General features: G+C 45.1%; 1 protein-coding gene across 3 annotated transcripts in view; it reads left to right on the top strand.

Moving 5' to 3' along the window:
- si:dkey-237h12.3 (teneurin-3) overlaps positions 1-20,084 on the top strand; it is an 81,619-nt gene extending 61,535 nt beyond the window's left edge. For all 3 annotated transcript variants that reach the window (XM_068715199.1, XM_068715198.1, XM_068715197.1), the window contains 7 exons: positions 1,246-1,365; positions 3,097-3,358; positions 4,302-4,569; positions 5,819-5,962; positions 14,869-15,118; positions 16,764-16,784; positions 19,851-20,084. In XM_068715199.1, the coding sequence (XP_068571300.1) occupies positions 1,246-1,365; positions 3,097-3,358; positions 4,302-4,569; positions 5,819-5,962; positions 14,869-15,118; positions 16,764-16,784; positions 19,851-19,956 (1,171 nt within the window). In that variant the 3' untranslated portion in view covers positions 19,957-20,084. The remainder of the gene's footprint in view (positions 1-1,245; positions 1,366-3,096; positions 3,359-4,301; positions 4,570-5,818; positions 5,963-14,868; positions 15,119-16,763; positions 16,785-19,850) is intronic.
- The last annotated feature ends 1,219 nt before the right edge of the window (positions 20,085-21,303 follow it).

Raw genomic sequence — 21,303 nt, 5'->3', positions numbered from 1 at the left:
GTTTAACCCTCGCAGCCACTGAGTGTGAATCTAGATCAAAATACTGATAAAAAAAAAAAGAAAAGAGGATTATTGTTCAGAAAGCCTCACATGTATTTATTTTCTAAAAAGGGCAGCATGGTTTGTCCTCCGCAGACTTCAAATTCTCCTAAAACCGTGACATTTTGACTTTCTTGTTTATTGACGTCTCCTTTCTAAAGAGCCGTGGCGATTCTTTCGGATTATCGCGTTTCTTGTTTTTTTTTTTTAAAACCCTGCTTTTCATTTATTTCTTCTTTTTTTTTTCTTTTCTTTGTGACAAGTTTGCCTCCGGCGTTGCATTTTTTTTTGTTTTTCTGAATTCCTGTAAAGAGCCTCTTGACACATCGGGCCGCCTTTTGCAACTTCTCACATGAAGAGGATATCTGCGATCGAGGTTTGAAGAGCTCGTTCTGACACAGTTCTTGTTGATATATTTATCTTTCATCACAAGCATTACCGCAGACACGCAAGTGAGCACAACACTCGGGTGTGACACTGACGAGAAGCTCTCTTTTGGAAGCGTGAGCTCTCGCAATAATAATCACGCTGGGATCACACCCTCTTCAGAATAGAGACTTAGGGGAACTTCTTAATTCAGCAAGGTCAGAGTGATAACACAGTGAATATTTCACTCATGAATCTCATTTGATATGGCTTTTGCTGGATGTTGTTCATTTACTAAGTTGGCTTTTCTTCTTCTTCTTCTTCTTGGTTAAATAACGTGAGGGTGTTTTCCACTCTGATGCCCACTGTTTAATGCGCCGGCCTCACAAATTGAATTTCCCCTGCCTCAAACCTAATAATACTTTAAATAAAGATAAGGCTTAAGTGTGAGAAGAAAAGAAGAAAAAAAGAATGTCATACATATTTCTGTGTTCTCTTGGAATATTAATGCTGCAAGATGCGGCAAAAAATCTCAACGGTCCTCCGTGTCTGGAAGAGCTCATCCCACTGAATTATGGGCTTTTAAAGCAGTAAACAGAGACAGAGAGGTGCTCTGTAAGGTGGCATTTCCATGAATAACAACCACTGACGTGTGTGTGTGTGTGTGTGTGTGTGTGTGTGTGTATTCCTAACGGTCAGTAAATCATACCTCCCTGCCGGTGCCGCTGGCAAGCGTGGCGACAGTTGTTTCGCGGCATCGGTGATGTCGGCCGTGTGTTGACGCCGGCTGGCATTTGTTTGTTCGCTCAGCCCTCTCTTGTGTTTGTTTTGCCCACACAGCCTGGCGTCAGTCATCCGGGGTCAGGTCCTCACGGGAGACGGGACGCCGCTGATCGGAGTCAACGTGTCTTTCCTGCACTACCCCGAGTACGGATACACCGTCACGCGGCAGGACGGCATGTAAGGGAGACGCTCTCGTTGCAGACAACGCATCAGTGGCTGCGGCGTGTGTAGACATACAGGCGGTCCGTCTCTGCGCTCATCCGCCACTGATTTACATGTTCAGATAAACACGGGCACTCTGTCGCAGGACAGTCAGCCCTCAGGTTCAACCGGTGCCCTCGCAACAGTTTTATTTGCGGCTCGGACTGCTGTCCCCAGACCAGTATGGGAAAAAATGCAGGAAAAGCTGTCCGGCAGTGGGAGAGAGTCGTCCTGGCAGCTATCCAAAAAAAGAAGTGCTCAAAACAAATTGAAACCGCAGCACATTGTGCCCTAGAACAATTCCTCATGCAAATGTCACAGTGGCGGTGGCCATTTTGAACCAGGCTGTTTAAAATGCATTGAATCAGCGAGGGTAGAATCAATCTGCCCGCAGTGTAGTAAAACATGGGATTACCGTCTGACCTTCTCCTGCTGTTACCGCAGACGGGTCCTCAATAACGCGAGTGCAAACGCATACAAGACAAAAGTATGTCGTATTTTACAGCGAAGGGTTCACCTCAGGTTGGAGCTTTATTGTTGCAGATGGTCATCAAGAGATGGCAAAAAAAACAAAAAAAAACACGGCCTTTCATTCAAATTCAGCAGCTAGAGGTCCTGTTTATGTGTTGCCAGCATGGGGAAGAAAAAAAAAAAAAAAGGCTTATAAGTGGCAACGAATTGCACAGCTGTTGTTATGAAGCACAATCCTTGGGTCCCCAGATAGCTGAGGATTAGCTGATTTCTTCAGATATTCCGCCCTGTAACTCTTCTGACAAGGAGCGTGATAAATGGTTGGGGATAATCACACTTGGTTAGCCAACAGATCCGCTCAGTGGAGTTAAGAAGGGGGGGAGGGGGGGGGGGGGGGGGGGCAGCATCAAAGCCTGGCCTCTTGCAGCTGTGAGCTCCCCACTGCCCAAAGTGGAGAGAGCTTGAGAAGGAAGCTGTTTTAGGTCAGCTGCACAGCTTGGCTGTTGGGTTGTGTGTGTGTGTGTGTGTGTGTGTGTGTGTGTGTGTGTGTGTGTGTGTAATTGTGGGTATGGGGTGCGTGCACGAGAGACGCGCATATGCATTGAAATCTGAGTGTGTGTGTGTGTGTGTGTGTGTGTCTTTGTGCATGTGAATGCATGCAGTGTCACCAGGCAGATGCTTTACCCCCTGGGTAGTGGAGCTCGCAGAATATATAGAGCAGCGCTTCAAAAAGACTCTCCCTTCATTTCCAAACCAGTAACTTTTCCCTGAGTAATGTCGTACTAATTAAAACCAGCTCACCAAAGAGAGCTCCCGAGACTCACAGAGTCCAAAACCAGAATTCAACCATAAGTGTCTTCTGACGCCATGCCTGGTTCAACAAAAAGTCATAAATTAGAATCAGTGAATGAAAGTAATATATGGAGGCTGTACCGGAGGAATACACTTTGTATAAGGAGAAGTTTAAATAAGCATGTTCAGGCTTAGTCCTGGAAGACATATTTACTTTGCACTTATTAAAGGGGGATTCCAGTATATTACAACTGAAGGCTTATTTCCACAGCCATCATTGCTTTCAGAAATAACTGATTGATAAAAAGAAATGTAATAAAAGTGATTCAGATCGATCCTCATCACTTCCCGGTCTTGTGGTAGATCATCTCCAATCACTGCACCATGTTCCTATCGTAAACATCGTAACGGTGACGCTTTTTGATGTCGTGACACCGTGTTAAGGTTTGACCTCTTGGCCAACGGCGGCGCCTCCTTGACGCTGAGTTACGAGCGCGCCCCGTTCCCCACGCTGCACCGCACGGTGTGGCTGCCCTGGAACGTCTTCCACGTGATGGACACGGTGGTGATGAAGCGGGAGGAGAACGACATCCCCAGCTGCTACCTCACCGGCCTGGCCCGGCCCAACCCCCTCATCCTGGCCACGCCCCTCTCCACTCTGTACAAGACGTCCCCAGAGGACAGTCCCGTCATCCCCGAGACCCAGGTGAGATCACGCCGCGGGGCTTTTTTTATGCTCAATTTCGGCCTTGCGCTCATATCTGATTGTTTTGAATGACTTTAATGAGTCGACCCATGTTTGATCCCAACATCGCATGCAGCAGTGTTGAAAATACACAAACGCAGAGCAGCGATAATGCCGTTATCTTCCTCTTACCATGGCCTCTCTCGCTTATTTTACACGCAGTCAGATTTGCCTTTCAGTTTGCCTTTGAGCTTTGATTGAACCGAGGCGTCTCCCCAAATACTAAGCCATAAATTGTCTCGCAGTAATGCTGATAAATTCTGAGGGCACATCACATGGAGGTTACATGCCTCGGGATTTTTGGTTTATATCCATTTGGCTCAAATCAGAGTTGAAAATCCCTGAATGCAAAATGTGGCTCAGCAGCTCTAAAACTGATTAGAACCAAAAAAGATCTGCAATACATTTAAAGGGAAAAAAAATAAAAATGTGGCCACGCTTCAGTGGGTTGAACCTGGTCAAAGTAACCAACAATGAAGAAGAGAGGAAGACTCGCTATTAGAGTTATCAATTATTAGAGTTTAACTAAAAGTTGTTTTTTCTCAAATAATGAGGAATTGATTTGTTGCCCGTGGAGTTACTACATTTGCATATAGACGTATGTACTCTGTGATTTGGTATTAGTAAGAACTTGTTTGTGCTTCTTAGAATATACATAGAAATGATAAGCCTGTATATCTGTCTCTTACGCTACTGGAATGTATTATGAATGAATTAACTGAGTGATAACAGCTAAACCCACTGTAGGAAGTGCACTATATTATAATATCACATAAACAGTTTGTATTATACACTCTGTCGAGAGTTATCCTCTGCAGTAAATACCAGCAAACTGCTGTTGCTCCCGTTACTGAGGTCCATACTCCACACTGTGTGTTTGGCACCGGTCTAATTAAAATCACAGGTCCTCCACGAGCAAGTGGCCATACCAGGCAGCGACCTCAACCTGGTCTACCTGAGCTCCAGGGCAGCTGGCTACAAGCCCATCCTCAAGGTGCTGCTGACCCACGACCGTCTCCCCTTCGGCCTGATGAAAGTCCACCTGATGGTGGCCGTCATGGGCCGTCAGTTCCAGAAATCCTTCCCGGCCTTCCCCGACCTCTCGTACACCTTCATCTGGGATAAAACGGACGCCTACAATCAGAAGGTCTTTGGCCTGGCGGAGGCCGTGGGTGAGTACCTGCTGTGAAGCTCTCCGGATGAAGACGTTTGCGTAAGCGTCGGTTCACTCGGTTCCTCGAGACACCTCCAGGCAATGAACCGCGGGTGAACTTTTGAAGATTGATTTTTGTTGTTTTTTTCTTCTTCTTCTTCTTCTTCTAAATTGAGGATTATTTAACCGGGGACCGCTTTTTGTTACCATGTGCAATAACGATTTAGCAGGTGGTGTGAAATCCTGAAATCCCCCCAGTGCTGCATTTTTGAAGGCCACTGCTCTTCTGCTGACTTCTTTGTTTTGCATGTATGATATTTCAGGAGCGGTGCGCCGACTAAAATAATGCCTATGAGGCAGTGGCCCGAGGGAAGAAAACCCCCATCCTCACAAACGATAACAGAATCGTTTGATGGGATCATACATGATATCTTATCATATATCTCATTGATGTTTTTTCATATATATATATATATATATATATATATATATATACAGTATAATATTAATGTAAGTGTCATCTTGAGTTTTATAATACATTACACTGGAAAGAGGCCACTTCAGAAAAACAAATGAAACAAAGAATAATTTAAACACATCTGCAGATGGAATGATATTAAGATTTCTCTCCAAAAATAGTCCCAATGTTTCACTGACATATTACTTGTTTGGTGATTGTGTCTTATGTTAAGTGTTATGAGATATTTTGACTAGTAATTAAACTAATATACTCGATAAGACGTTGTAAGGTGCAGGCTTTTTGCACTTGCATCTTAATGTTTTTGCCTTTTTAAAAGTCTGAAGAAGGATTTTGAAGAAGGATTTTGTTAAGAAGGATGAATGTGCTCAAGCTTACATATCACGGAAAAAAAATAATAAACTCACGGCCCTGACAATCAACAGGATTCACTCGAACCGCATCGCAGCGATATTTACTGTAATGTGCTCCGTCTTTGTCGCTCAAATAACTCACGCCGCTTCACGTCGCTGTTTATTTTGCATTTACACGAGATAAAACAAAATGAGAGGAGAGAGCGTGAAATCCAAACTGTGCAGGTGAGACACAGAAACCCCCGCAGGTCCTCTGAAATCAGCCCAGTTGGGAGAAAACGACGCAGTCAAAGAGAAAGGAGAACCCGCTAGATACAGGAAACAACCGCGACGTGTGCTGAATGTCTTATTGGCTACAAGCCTCATTGCTGCCTTAAGTGTCAGGTAAGGAGGTTGCAACCTTGCTCACCATAGGCATCTGCCATCATTACTTTCAGTGTCAGTGGGATATGAATACGAGTCCTGCCTTGATGTGGTGCTCTGGGAGAAGAGGACGGCGGTGTTGCAAGGCTATGAACTGGATGCCTCCAACATGGGAGGGTGGATGTTAGACAAGCACCACGTACTGGACATCCAGAACGGTAAGGAAGCGCTCGTATATCTCGTGTAAGTGTGTCTGTGTGTGCATGCGGGGCAGGGATAGGTGGCCTCTTAGGGTTACAGGCAGGCGGTCTTTACCCCGAATCACCGCAATAAACACTTGAATGAAAATGAAATATGGTTCGTCGTCCCTTCAGCAGATAATAGAAGAGAGTTTTGAAGGGCCGATCATTCACGGTAATGACGGAATAAATCAGCGGCTAAGTCACCGGGGCGCGGGGCTCGCCGCGGTTCCACGCGACTCAGCTATTTTGGGCAGAAGACGGGCCGCTTTGCCGCACGCGGAGGCTCGCGCTATTGATGAACAGGCGGCCGTGTTTAATTCTCTCATTAATTCAATAAACTAAATTAATTTCTCGCACTTTCCATCAATCAGAATGGGTTTAATCGGCAAGTACAATAAATGGACGGGAGTTTGTCTTTGGTGCAGGGGACACGGCAAAGTGAAACTCAGTGAGGCTGTAATGCGTACACGCGGTGCAGAGTCACTGCCGGGTTACAGTACCAGGAGGTCACGTTCTGTATTCCGGTGAATTCAGTGCTGCGTTACAAACCGCGGAGGCGGTAATACGGCATGACTGCAATTATGAGGTAGAGGGCCTCAGGGCAGCGAGCAGTTTGCCATGAAATCCACTTCAGCTCACCGTCATTGTTCCAGTTTGTCCGACACCATTCGTGTCCCTTTCATCTCCAAAATGTTCAAGATTACATTCATGGTCTTCAGCAGAGTCCTGAGTGTCACACCGTCCGGAGCTTGTGATCCGGGTTTTTGTTTGTTTGCATGTTTTTGATGTGTGTCTTTGCTCATTTACATGTTACTACAACATGCTTAATCGCTTGCGTTTGCAACGTCATGGATGCATATTGTAGATATCACCAAATTCCAAAAGGCAGACATTCTTCTTCTTCACCGGCATCCAACAGAATAAGTTGAAGCTTGTGTGAACAACAAAAATGCATCTGAGTAACTGGTAACTGTGCCTTTAGTAATGTGTTTCCTGAGTCTGTGGGCTTCCTTTGTTGTTTCTTACAGAGATAGCATCACCGCTGAGGAGCCCGGCATACTTCTGATTGATTTTTTTTCCTTCTCGTACAACTTTATTTCCATTATTCAGGGGGGGGGGGGGGGAGAAACCGTAAAGCGGTGCAAATGTTACAGCTAATGCAATGAATAGATACAAACCGGTTTGTTCTCGATCCGTCGCTCCTCAGTTTGTAGACAGTCGCATACCGGCTGCAGCGAAAGGTATGTGTGCAGCGTGGGGGGGGGGGGCAGTGTGGCATGTTTGCGCCGCAGACGGAGCGTCTCGTTAACGTCTTCCATTATGTGGAGCCATCATCGGGGGTCGTTGTACGTAGAGGTTATTGCGCTGAAGAATAGATGGACCGAATTCCATCACTCTGAGGAAGATAAAATGCAACTTTTCATTTAAAGAGCGAGAATTTATCAACGCCCCTCCTTGTGGGGCATTTCAAGATAATGTTCCTTTTATATGACCGTCAGGAGAGGGGGGGGGGGGGGGCCCAGAAAATGACCTGATATGCAAGAATACCGGTGTTAACATCTCTATAAAACATCCTAGTGAGGCCCGGGCTCAGGCTTCCTCTCCTCTGAGTCGCACGCCTACGCCTTCTCACACGGAGGCGTGTTAGTGTTCACCTAAAACCGGTGGGGGCGTCGCCCCTTTTTTGATCGCTGAAGAAAGAAAAAAAAAAAAAGATCAGCTCGTCAAAAAGCTGCAAAGATTTACAAATTTAGCTTTAAGTGAGCCTTTTATCAGGTCATGCCATCAGCAGCTATCGTCGCTTAAGTGTACATCACCATGAAGTTGCCGGTAATTATTATGTCACTCATGCATTTGGATTATGAAGCTTTAAAAATCACTTTAAAATGTTGTTTTTTTTAAAAAGCGCGACGCCTGATAATCAAAGTTCTGCAAAGGCTCGAGTTCCCTAAAATGACACAATGTGAAATGATTATGAAGTGTTATGTATTTATCACCCCAGTGCGGTGAATAAATAGAGTAGTTTATAGAGCACCACCAGTGGGTCCGGTGAGGGTAAAGAGGTTAATGAGGTTCACTTGTTAAACAACACCTTATTATTAAAGTGTTTCTGTAGCCAATCTTGCATGAAAATGGACTACTTTTTACAACAAAAAAAATATTCACGGAGCTGAAATTGAATTTGAATTGCCACACGTATTCTCGTAATCTCTCCTGCGATCAGAAAATACATCACGATTCTCAGCCCTGATGTGTGTCTCCGTTCATGAGGAGGGTCACCTGAGCTCTGGTGGAGCTCCAGAGCATCCTTCCAAACATCCTCTGCAGACCTCCTGACATCATCCATCCGGCTTCAGCCACGGCCTCTTTGGCCCGGTTCATCGAGCTTTGAGTCAACCCTCAGAAGTTATTTCCAGTTTCCAGATATTTTGCCGACTAGAGGAGGTGTGTGTGTGTGTGTGTTTTTTTAAAGAGGACTGATTGTGTAACTAGAACTGCCTACATCTTGAACATAGTCTTTTGTAGCGTCTTACATGCACTCCCACAATTGGCGGGGGCAACGCTATTCATCCTACGACACTCTGTGGGTTTTGCACAGTAATATCATCCGTGTAGTCGGCATGTATAACGGTCTCCTCACATCTCGGAGATTGCACAAACTGTCTTTTGTCGGATGCGGTTGTGGAAAACATGTCAGAGAAGCAGTTTCTGAAACCGAGTCTGCCTTTGCTTTGTTCAAACCTCGGTGGCACTTTGTCCTGCTTCCTTTGTTGAACATTAAAAGACCAGACACAAGGGCCCATCGCCGAACCCAATCTGTCAAGCCATCCAAAACATGAGGTTTGTGAAGTGTGCAAAAGAACATTGAAATATGCCTCTAGCTTGACTGCTGCCGGGGCGGCGCGTTTCATCTCACCTGTCTCAAAGTGTAGCACACCCATCTCCAAAGCCGCCGCTGTGGCAGCTTCGCCGCTGGAGTTGTTGCGAGATGCTCTCGCGATCAACAGATAGATGCGGCACGTTGTGATATGCAAATGCGAGCTGCATCCATTATTAGACCGAGCCGTGCTGCGCGTCTGGATTTATCAGAAAATTGGACGCCACTGTTCATGGAAAGTCATTATATACGGGTTTTTTACTTGTACGTGGAAACGGTGATGACATAAATAAAACAGCAACCAGATGGTGTCGAGTTTTTTTCTTCTTCTTGTGCATTAAGTACCGCAGCCTCCCCCCCCAAAGGCGTTTTTTTTTTCTTTTTTCCACACATGTCCTATCGCAGCACCGCCCCAAAAATAAATCCCAAAGTCTAACTAAATTTGGAAGATTCAGAAATAGTTTCTCCGTTTCATGTACCTGTGTCTGACGGCAGCTCAATCATTTCGCTTAAAGGGTCGCACGCCGCAATCCTATTAGCTCGACCCAAAGACAGTGAGCTCTTGAAGACTGTGAAAGGATTTTGTCGGTGACTTCGGTACGCTGGTTTATTCTGTGTTCGCATCAAAGTGCCATCGCCCTATCTGTAATCCCGTCTCTCATTGTCCTCACACATTCTCTTTTAGTAGAGGTTGGGAGTCGGCGCTGTCTTTTATCCTCTTGCATTTTCTAATCCAAACTGAATTACTCAGTCTTGCATTCGGCCACTTTTTGACATTTGAGATTTATGGCCCATGTGGGTTTTTGGGCAAGGAATGCAGTTCGATATCCTCGGCCGGCGTGAAGATGAATCCAAATATCACTGTTTGCCTTCATTGCTGCTCCAGTATTGATTCCTTCATGCTGTAAACCTTGACTAATGTCCTCACCCAACATGTTAGCGAGCGGTAGGTCCTCTGCAGCAGCACAGCGGTTTTTAGCTCCAGATATTTGCCATTCCTCTTTGTTTGTCGCTCCTGCTTCATTTTTTTCGCCACCACTTCGAAAAACATCTGAGGACTTTTTTTTTTTCCCTCTCGTCGTTTGTGGCCAAAGACCTGAGCAAAAAGCCGTCTCCCTCTCCAGAGCCTGTCGAACTAGATAAGGCAAATTGCTGGTGTCTGTGCTTTAGTCATGTCCCTGCTGCCCCTCCTTTCTTCATTACAAGTGGATATTCCGTCCTCTCAATCTGCAGCTCGTCTCCATCGAGGGTAACGAAGCTGCTTCTTATTGGACGCGGCCGGAGGTTCCGGCATCTGCGGCGTCTCGGCGTTGTGCTTACTGTACAGCGGGCTGCATTTGAAGAACTGAGTGGTTTCCTGCCCACTTTTATCCTCTTATCGGGGTGGATCAGTGAGGGCCTGGGTGGTATCCAAGGGAAAGACACAGTGCAAAGGAGAACAAAGAAGGACGGGGTGCAATTAAGACACACTCCCGCTCCTCCCCTACCAATCTCTGCGCTCTCGATGTGTCACCAAGGTGACATTGCTCAGGGCGCTTGAGTTTTTTTTTTTTTATCAGGTACGGAGGCTCGGCCTTGCATTTGTACCATTAATCTCCTTGGAAGCTGTGATGTCGGCATTAAAGCATTTTTTTTTTTTCCCCGCTACATGACTCAAATTAGCCTTTTATCAAAGCAATGATTTCCTTCTGTAATGACTCTTAAGAAAGGAATCAATTGAAGAAACTGAGCGTATTCAGAGAGGTGGCCTTGTAGTTCGGTACAGCGTAATGAGAAATTTTATATACAGGACTTAGTAAGAGTACGTGAATAGAGCAGAGCAACAGCAATTTTCCTCTCCTTGATCAAACATGTCTGTGATGACTCTAGTTTTCTATTTTCCATAATATATCTTCTGATGGAAAATGTGCTTCATGTTTGAGTCACGCCTTTCCACTCATTTCCTCTATTAATCATTTTTACACACTTTAATGTTTTGCATTGTTTTCAATATCTCTCCATTATTACTCTCCATGTTACTGTCAGTCTCTTGATTTCGGGATTGCCTCCACGCGGCTCTCAACATGGCAACGGCTGAGTCGTCTGCGTGCAGCTAACAGCGCTGAGAGAGCTAACGGTGCTGAGAGAGCTAACAGCGCTGGGAGACCTAACAGTGCTGAGAGAGCTAACAGCACTGAGAGACATAACAGCGCTGAGAGACATAACAGCGCTGAGAGACCTAACAGCGCTGAGAGACCTAACAGCGCTGAGAGACCTAACGGTGCTGAGAGACCTAACGGTGCTGAGAGAGCTAACAGCACTGAGAGACATAACAGCGCTGAGAGAGCTAACAGCACTGAGAGACCTAACAGCGCTGAGAGACCTAACGGTGCTGAGAGAGCTAACAGTGCTGAGAGACCTAACGGTGCTGAGAGAGCTAACAGTGCTGAGAGACCTAACGGTGCTGAGAGACCTAACAGCGCTGAGAGACCTAACGGTGCTGAGAGAGCTAACAGCACTGAGAGACCTAACGGTGCTGAGAGAGCTAACAGTGCTGAGAGACCTAACGGTGCTGAGAGAGCTAACAGCACTGAGAGACATAACAGCGCTGAGAGAGCTAACAGCACTGAGAGACATAACAGCGCTGAGAGACATAACAGTGCTGAGAGACATAACAGCGCTGAGAGACATAACAGCGCTGAGAGACATAACAGCGCTGAGAGAGCTAACAGCACTGAGAGACATAACAGCGCTGAGAGACCTAACAGCGCTGAGAGACCTAACAGCGCTGAGAGACATAACGGTGCTGAGAGACATAACAGCGCTGAGAGACATAACAGCGCTGAGAGACATAACGGTGCTGAGAGAGCTAACGGTGCTGAGAGAGCTAACAGCGCTGGGAGACCTAACAGTGCTGAGAGACATAACAGCGCTATCTGTTCAGCTGCTACATTGACACTCTGGATTTGGAATGCAGTTCCCTTTTTTAATAACAAGCTGCTTGACACGCGTTACTGTTTGCATTCATGCGCCACATCCCGGGCTGGATGGAGCAGCGTCGGAGTGATCTTGGAGCAAAAGAGACAACAGATTCTCAGACTTTTCTGAGAAGCCTTCCTTCACTGTGCCAAGCCAAACAGAGACTTTTTTTTTTTTTTTTTTTTTCCCCTTTCATCAACTTCTATCCAAAACTCAAACACGCCTCCACACATTAATTTACACCACTCAATGAGCAGACACACTCCTAATGGTTGATCCATTCAAGCTGCCACACTTGTACTTTGACTTGAAGTCTCCTCTGCAAAATCTGTCGAGGGAGCACTAGTTTGCTTCAGCGTGTGCAAAAAAGGAAAAACAGAGCTTTGCCAAATTGTATTTCTGCTTGTCTCGCATAACAACAGTAGCGCTATTTTATTTATGAGAGAAAGTTTTGTTGTCGGTTTTATAGATTTCAGCCAAACTCGCTTCAAAATCAGAGTTTCAAAAATAATATTTCTAAATACATTGCGTGACTGCAAAGCCATTTTAGTCTGGACACCGTAGGAGTCATCATCGTCCCCCCCCCCTCTTTAGCCCGGGGCACCGGAATAGTCAGAAGCCAAAGTCCCATCAGTGCAGCACTCCAGCTGAGACGTCACAAGCTCGATCCTTGCAACAATCATCAGCGGTAATGTGTCATGACCAAGTGTCCTTGAGGGAAGAAAACTGAAGCTTAATCTCCTCCCTCACTCTTAAGTCGAGAGCAGGGGAAGTTGTGTGTCTGTGTGTGTGTGTGTGTGTGTGTGTGTGTGTGTGTGTGTGTGTGTGTGTGTGTGTGTGTGTGTGTGTGTGTGTGTGTGTGTGTGTGTGAAAAAGATAAAAATGAAAGAGCATAGCTTCCGTACTAAGTGTGGCGTGGTCGCAGGGGGTGGTTGATGATTGAAAAGTGCATTTATTCTATTCCATCACGCTGTGTAATAGCCGACGGTAAGACATGTGTGTGTGTGTGTGTGTGTGTGTGTGTGTGTGTGTGTGTGTGTGTGTGTGTGTGTGTACAGTAAGCTGTGATGGAAGTGTAAATAGAGAAGACCGCGGCGGCTTGCCAAAATGACCTGAGCAGTGAACGTCAGCCAAACTGCGAGACTGTTGCAACCGATCCATGTCCCACACGCTGCATTAGCCTCTCGGATATTAGGAACGTCTGTCTTTCCAGAGAACGTTAACGGAGCTGTTGCACAAACACACGTTCGAATTCTAGTCAGATTGCTTTTGCATATTTTGTCATTTGCAGCAATGTTTCTTTGGTGCAGCGTCAACCTTTTTTCCCCCCCCCCGCTCAGTTCCAGTTCCCATCACGCCGCGCGTGTTTCATTTCAGCGAGCAGACGCTCACGGATCACAGTTCAATTAAAGTCCCCAAGGTCGAGCATTTGATGGCGTCACGCGTAAAGCCGTCCCCCGGACCTATTTGTCTTTGTTAAGAGGCCCGTGTGTGTAAACGCTCCCCGGTGCAAAAAAAAAGACAGATCGGTCAGATCGTTCCTGTCAGGAGTCTCAGCCAGACCGTGCCTTCATTTGAATTCGCCCTTCAATCAATTAAATCAATGAAAGGAACTAATCAGCGAAGGGGACAAGCGGCGCAGTCGCACGCTCGATTTCACATACATCGAGGGTTACGATGGCTTACGGGATAACGCCGCGGGATAACCATATTATGGCGGAGTCATAGATCCACTAATTAGGACAGAGGCAGTGTGAATTCAAACAAGTTGTTGGATTTGAATAATTAAGTGCTTCCAGCATGCACTTCTTCCCTTTTGATGTGTTTTTTTCCCCCTTTGAAGAGAGCCCCACTATATCTGCCCCCCACACACACACACACACACACACACACACACACACAAACACACAAAAAGCCAGTTTTATCTGCCTCTTGTTAAAATATTTATCTTTAGTGAGTCACAGAGTCCTCAGTATGCACCGTTATTAGAGGGAGTTCACTCCACCGTATTTATGTTTACCGCCTCAGCTCGGTGTAAAGTTTTTCGTGGAACCCGCCGAAGCAGTTCTAGACCAAAGAGAGGGACTGAAGTATTATGGGATATCCGATGGATTGATGGTCTGTTGGTCGTCTGTGCGCCGCCTCCGCTCCGCGCACCATTGCCTTTAAATCACATCATCGTCCGATCTTCACTCACTGACAACGTAAAACAAAACTGGTGTGAACCACAATTTGTTAACTTTTATTAAAAAAAAAATCATATTAGCGATGAGAAGCTGTCACAGACTGTACCGTAGTTGTTTTTTAATGAACAGAATGTTGGTTTATGGTTCAGTAAAAGCGATTATGAAAACATAATTAAACTCCCCTAAACTGTGTGATAATTCCAAGTTTGTGAAATGGAATTTAGACTGCAATAATTAGTCAGCTATTGCACAGTTCCTGTGCATTTAGAGCTAAAGTGAAGTAAATATCTTCTAGCGTATTAAGCTGAATAAGCCAAATATGTTTTACTTTGGGTTATTCTGTTATTGTGTAGCAGTAACTTTCACATTATGTTTGACATTTCACAAGGTAAATGTATTAACCTTAACAGATTATTATTATTAATTCAAACTGACAAGGCATTTGTATATGATCTATGCTAGTTATAGGTGTCAGGTATGGAGCTAAAACCAGGAGGTGGTTAGCCTAGCTTAGCATAAAGACCGGAAACAGAGAGAAATAAATGGGTACCGCATACAACTCTACCTAGAACCACAAGTTGTCTTCTTTGTGTACGGATTAAACGCAGCGTTAACTAGGTGCTTGTATTTTGTATCCTCCATAGCTCTGATCAAGAATTCAAGGGATTCCTAAAATGTCTCAGTGTTTCCTTTCGCCGCGTATTTCTCTTTTGTCCAGGCCCTTGGTGTAAGAGAAACGCCTCTCAGGAGACGTCCTGATTGACTGAAGGATAAGCGATGAGCCCCGTACCCGCTACCGGTGTCAGACATCAATCACGGTTTCACACCTGCAAAATAACCTGCTGTTTTGTTTTTCCCAGGGATTCTCTACAAAGGCAGCGGCGAGAACCAGTTCATCTCCCTCCAGCCCGCTGTGATCTCCACCGTCATGGGGAACGGGCGGCGCAGGAGCATCTCGTGTCCCAGCTGCAACGGGCAGGCCCAGGGCAACAAGCTGCTGGCGCCCGTGGCTCTGGCGTGGGGCATCGATGGAAGTCTGTACGTCGGGGATTTCAACTACATCCGACGCATCTACCCGTCGGGCAACGTCACGAGTATCATGGAGCTCAGGTAAGGGCATGGCCTCGGTACACCTGCTTTGGGACATTTGTTGTGCAACTTTATCTCTGTCCCGTTGTCAAAGCATGTACCTGAAAGGACAGAAGTCGATGCTTCATTGCGTTTGTTCTGTAACTGACCCCTAAAGTAAAATATGCATAAGTTTAAAGGCGTCGGATCCCACTTTACAATTCTCCAGTTAGTCTCCGGAGCGGAGAGGGAAGCTAACATGGCATGGAGGACAGACTCTCAGTCACACACATCTCTCCTCTACCCATAGAAATTTGAAATCTTTTCCCTATCCGTCTTCATAATTACAAAAGACATCCTGTCTTCACCGTGTAATTGGGATGATTTACGCCCTCGTGCCAAGTTGGCTTCTGTCTGCGGCGACGCTCATTCCATCAGTTGGCTTATTTCTAAGTGGCAGATGTTGATTAAATGTACGTTGTGGCCATCGTCCTCTATGAGAGACGTACATATGAGAACTGCCGTAAAAAGGACGTATGTGTCGCCACACTGTTGGTGGGTAGGTTTTGTGAGCTTAGCGTTGAGATTATAAGGAAGACATATTAAAATCTTAAGAGGGGAAGGGATTGAAACGCCTTCCTCTCTCTTATGTCGGGAACCCGCCGCCGTACCTGCGCGGCGATTGGCCCCCGCAGGGCAGTTCTGGTGCGAGGATGTGAGCGCGGCGCCGTGAACGGGGGAGCCACAGCGCTGCTGTAAATGAGCGTGCATGCTCAGCAAAAGCCTCTCCTAGATAAATAATGGTTTAAGAAATGGCTGGTGTCTCCGAGCAACTGTTTTACTCTGTTTACAAGGAGAAAAACACCACTGTGAAAACTTGTTGTGTGGACCAAATTGGATTCGGTCTGACATAAAAGACACACTAAGGACAAATTTAGTCCACATTCAGATGGCAGTTTCGGATTCAAACCAGTACCGAAGAATAAGTGCACAATAACAACACATCTTCATTGCTTGCAGAATGCTTCTTTTTTATTTGGTGCCAGTCGCTTCCAAACATTTAAAAGCCCAAAGTGGTGTCAGTTATTTGGTATATATGATGCATGCGTGCTGTATATATATATATATATATATATATATATATATATATACATATATATATAACTCCAGATACTCCATATGGGACTCCCTGAACCTCTTTCGAAATGCTGTTAACGTAAAGTCTGCGTTTAGCTTCAGTGGCACAATGCATCAAGCGGTCGAATCAATATTTCAATGTGAGAGGCCAAATTGAGAAGAGCAGCGGTAATGCAGGACGGGGCGTCGTGACGATCGGGGTCACATGTTTCCCTCTCTGTGGAGTGAGGCTCTCCGGCCTCTCCGCCAAACCGACTGTCATTGCCTGTGATCGTCACAGCGGCTGTGTTGATTCTTCAAGGGGATACTCTGACTTTCTGAGACTTCGGCTTCTTGTTTTTTCCCCCCTCACTGTATATATATATATATATATATATATATATAAAAAATGCGAGCCTTTTTATTAAAGCCTGTAAGTCATTTCTATGACGAGCCGTTCGGTAAATGACGACCATTAAAGCGAGAAGTATCCTTTTTAAGATGAACCAATCATCTCACTGTCTTAATTCTTTTTCTCCTCTTTTCCTGCTCCCTCTCTATCCTGCCATAGAAATAAAGACTTTAGACACAGGTAGGTGCATCATCTCGGCGCATGTCGCTTCGCGCTCCTTCACTCATCACCATCTGCATCATCCTCTTCATCAGTATGTGGATAACTCCGTCTTTTACAGTCGCCTTTAGCACCAGTGATTGCCGTGTGTAATTACTACACAATTATAGCTTGATTACATCCAAAATAGGAGGAAGAGTGCACAGTCTGTCAGAATCTGGCAATGTGTGTATTGAGGAAATTGCTACAGCACACACACACACACACACACACACACACCGCATTTACATATATAAAGTATTTCTAGGTATAAATATAAAAGAGGCAGTTAACGTGTATACAATCAACACTTATGTACCCGCTGTAATGCTGTCCAATTCAATAACTCTGCAATAAACAGCGCCGTTGTTAATCATACAGTATAATTACATTTGCGGTGATGGTGTTTGGCAGATGCTCTTATCCAGAGGGGCTTTCACACAACTGCTTCGTATTCACGATTAGGACAACATCAGCAGATCAAGTGAAGAAGCACATCGGTGGCACTTAGGTTGTCCCGGAGTTTAGCATGGCCGCGAGGGGCCAGAGGTGCTGCACGGAGCGAACTAGAGGAACGTAGTGTCTCTGGTGTGACGACGGAGTTATTTCCATATGAATATATAAATGTCTTATTTTATTCATTTGAAATCTAAACTGATTCGTTCGCTGAGCGCTGCAGCGGCTTCCTCCTCCGTGTTTCGCTGCAGGATGTCTTGTTTCCCCTTCAGTGTAATTCAAACAGCGCTGATCAATGCCTGTAGCGTAGAAGCCCCGCACGACCCCCAGAGAAGATAAGTACAGCGTGACCCGTTATCGGTCATCACAGTAAACTTCGTTTGGCTTGTCCTCTACGGGTCACTCGATGCAGGTAGATGACCACGACCACTGTCAGTCAGTTTCCTCTTAACCCTGAATGGTCTAGAACTAAAAGGCATCAACGATTATGTATTTTGATTTATATTTGTATTATTTCTTTTGGTCCAGAGTAAAAGACAAGCCTCATGAAGCTTTGGAGCTTTCCGGCAAATTGGTTCATTTCTCAAAAAACCTGTTAATTGTCTTGTGAGTAATGCATCAAAAAGTGTGCCAATCAAATCCTTTGGTCAGTAATTCTATCATAATTTAATAACAGTAGTTTGTCGCAGTAGGAGCGGAAACATGAGAGGTTTAACCAGGCCGTTATTAATGTGCTTGAAAATCATAGAAACTCCTTGATAAGCGGAGGCTTTGTTCTTATTAGTTCAGGAGCAAGAGTCCCTCAGTGTGTTTCGGCTTCAGGTGGCGTCAGTGAAATCACGGCACGCAGCTCATAACATCTCCAGATGAAGCTGACGCTGATTTAGAAAGCAGATCTAAAATTAACTTGGCCTCAATGCATTTTTCCAAAAGAATAACAAAGAGTTATTCTAATTCATCCGCGTGGCTTTTCTTTTTCATACTGGTGTAAAAACGACCTTTTTTGATGTTTCCTTTTTATTTATTTATACTGTTTCCGTTTTGAGCCCGCTTCCCATCGCGCGTTGGATCAACCAATCGGCTTGCAGCTCACGTTGCGTGGACTTTGGGAGTATTGGAGCGGCCCGATCGCTGCCGTACATCTGCCTTAACGTGAGCGGCTTCGTGAACGACTCCTTTATTGCAGGGCTGTTATATTGGACTGCACAATGTCACACAGGTGTTTCATTTATTGTGTCCGCCCCCTGCCGTTTGAAAAAAAAAAAAAAAAAAGGGTTACTCATATACGTCTTTCTGAATTCTTAATAACAACTTGATGGCAGCCACCTATTTTTTGGGCATTTACTTTGACTCATAATAGCTGTCAGGTTTTATGACTCCATCTTCATCATTTTATAAAGATGTTTCATTGCCGCATTTATTTTGCCGTCGCATTATCCCACTTCCAAAGCCAACCAGTATTGACTGAAGTACCATTAAGCTGGAGTACAACTAGAGAAGCCGTGTTTACGACCGCGCCGTAAAGCCAGCTATTTTTCATGTTAACTGCCTCTGTTTTTAGCCCTTTAATGACACTTAAGCACCATCTATGTATCAACGCTGGCTTAATAGAAAGGTTAATGCTCAGTGTTTTAGCATTTCCAATTTGTTTACGAGGAACTCGCAGAAAGCGATCATTTAATTGGTTTTCTCGGAGTCTAAATATCAGTCAATCACGCGTCGTAAAATATGTTGATTCCTTATCCTTGACGCATTTTCCGTCTGATTCATGGGATCCATTATGAGACAGCAAAAAGGATGCAAATAAGCAGAAACAGATGCAGTGCCATTAGTTGTTGCACTTTGTGAACATAAGACAGTCATTTCTGTAATTTCCAAAAGGCTTTTTTTTCCCCACAGGGGAGCGATAACGAACGAAACCATGGCGCTCACAAGTCGGCCATTTTCTGCTCGGTGAACTTCGTACCGCTGCAGCGGCGTCCTGTTCCACCATTTCAGCCGTCTCTGTCCTCACTTCCCTGCCTTTTTGTTTCTCATGCAGACATCATCTCCCTCTTCACTTCATTACCCACGTGCATGACAACGCTGCTGCTAACTTACAGTTGATAATACCGTTTCTATGTTTAGCTGCAGCTGGACTGACAAAGAACAGATGATGCATCATTTATAGAACGCATTCTCACTGTGTGTTTTAGCAAATAAGCTTAAATGCTACAACCTGATTGAACGTTAGCATTAAACTTTCTGTCATCGCAGTTATTTTTTTTAAATGCATGAGTCTGAAGGAGGTCGTTTATTTAAACAATAGTCCTTTCTAAATTCTAACGTGTTTATCTGTAACTTAAACAGATGTTAGCTGTCTGGAGAGGTATAATGGAAGTCGTTGTGTGTTTAGTTGGGAGTGATCAGGCCATATTTCACCAGGCCTCAGTTGGGGTTAACAGGTTGTTTCAGCTATCTCTCAGAGATTATGATTTCGACCACATAGTGGTAAATTACCACTATTAAAGCACTATTTTGGTAGGAAAAAAAAGCAGCCCAAAGTGAAGGGACGGTGTTTAATATATAACTGAGTTATTGTCTTCAACGCAGTAACAACCCGGCGCACAGGTATTACCTGGCAACCGATCCGGTAAGCCGGCCCAGCTGTACGTGTCGGACACAAACTCCCGGAGGATCTACCGACCGAAAATCTTGACCGGGACCAAGGAGCTGCAGTCCAACGCGGAGGTGGTGGCAGGAACCGGGGAGCACTGCCTGCCCTTCGATGAGAACCACTGTGGCGATGGAGGCAAAGCCCCAGAGGCCTTCCTCACTGGACCCAAAGGTATCATTAAAAAAAACAACTAATGGAGATGTTGTACCCAAATGGTGGGGCGGGGGCCACAGCGATGGCTTCTCTCTGTCAGGACTGGCAACTGCTTAATGTGAATTTATGCCTATCAACCTGGTGCCAAAAGTAAGGACGAAGAAATAAACTGAAGGGTTTTTTTTTTTTTTTCAAAGGTTATTGTTGTTTTACCCTCCATAAATAAAATGCATCATTTATTCAGCAGTGTTGGATACCCCTGTAAAGATCCTTTAAATATGTACTTGATCCTTGAAGATTCTTTTCCAAAGCAGCTCTCGTTAAAGCGAAGCACCCGGTCCTTTAAAGCCCAAAGTGACAGCTCTCCACAAGTGTGTCCACATTCAAATAGCACATGGCCATTTGGGCCATTTGCGGTTGGATTGCTCACTTTTTTTATATATAAATACTTCGGGATAAAAAAGGCTAAGATGAATTGTTTTTGCGGTAGTCGTCGGCCGCTCTGAATGCCAAATGCAACAGCTCAGCTTCAGCTGGGTGATAAAGGCTTGAGTGAAGGCAATCTGAGGGAGCGACTCTAATGATGGAGTGGGTGGAAGCCGAGACCAGAGAAGAAACAGCAGATGGCTCCATTTTTTTTTTTTTCTTCTCCTCTCAGACATTTGGTGAACTTTGCTCAAATGTGACACATTTCATCTGTCTGAGAATCTCAGACTGTCAAATAGCCAGCTCCCAAGGATTCACTGTGGGCTCCCTCAACTCGTAAATGTTTTAGCAGAAAGCAATCTTGTGCAGACCTAGCCACAGGTCAAACCAAACCACTCACCTTCCATAGAGGCTTTTAAAAGTCTTCATTGAAAAAGAAATCATGTTTCTCAGGGTAAAAGTGAATATAAAGCTTATTCATGATATTCTGAAAAAAAAAAAAATAAATAAAAATCCTTCAGAAACTAAAGGACTCTACAAAATATGTTCCTGAGATCGTAGAATCAAACCCCCAGAACCGCGGCTGATGTGTTGAAACCAATGAGGAGAATGAGAAATAGTCCCTCTGCATGTGAGGTGTGATTGAATTCCCATAGGTGCCGGTCTCTATTAGAGCGGCCCGGCGGACACGGGGAGCGATGTCGAGGCCCGTTCCCACATTTCACCCGGTTTGGGACAAATGGTTATTGCAACTCCACACTGGCTCGGCTGCAACTTACAACTCTAGAGCTGACACTCAATCATTGAGAC

This window comes from Cebidichthys violaceus, unplaced genomic scaffold, assembly GCF_023349555.1.
Source record: "Cebidichthys violaceus isolate CVI_PGR_0920_01 unplaced genomic scaffold, fCebVio1.0.p SCAF_2, whole genome shotgun sequence".
Classification (NCBI taxonomy): Eukaryota; Metazoa; Chordata; class Actinopteri; order Perciformes; family Stichaeidae; genus Cebidichthys; species Cebidichthys violaceus.
Note: the sequence above shows the minus strand (reverse complement) of the source record. Positions and strands in the feature narration are given on the sequence as shown.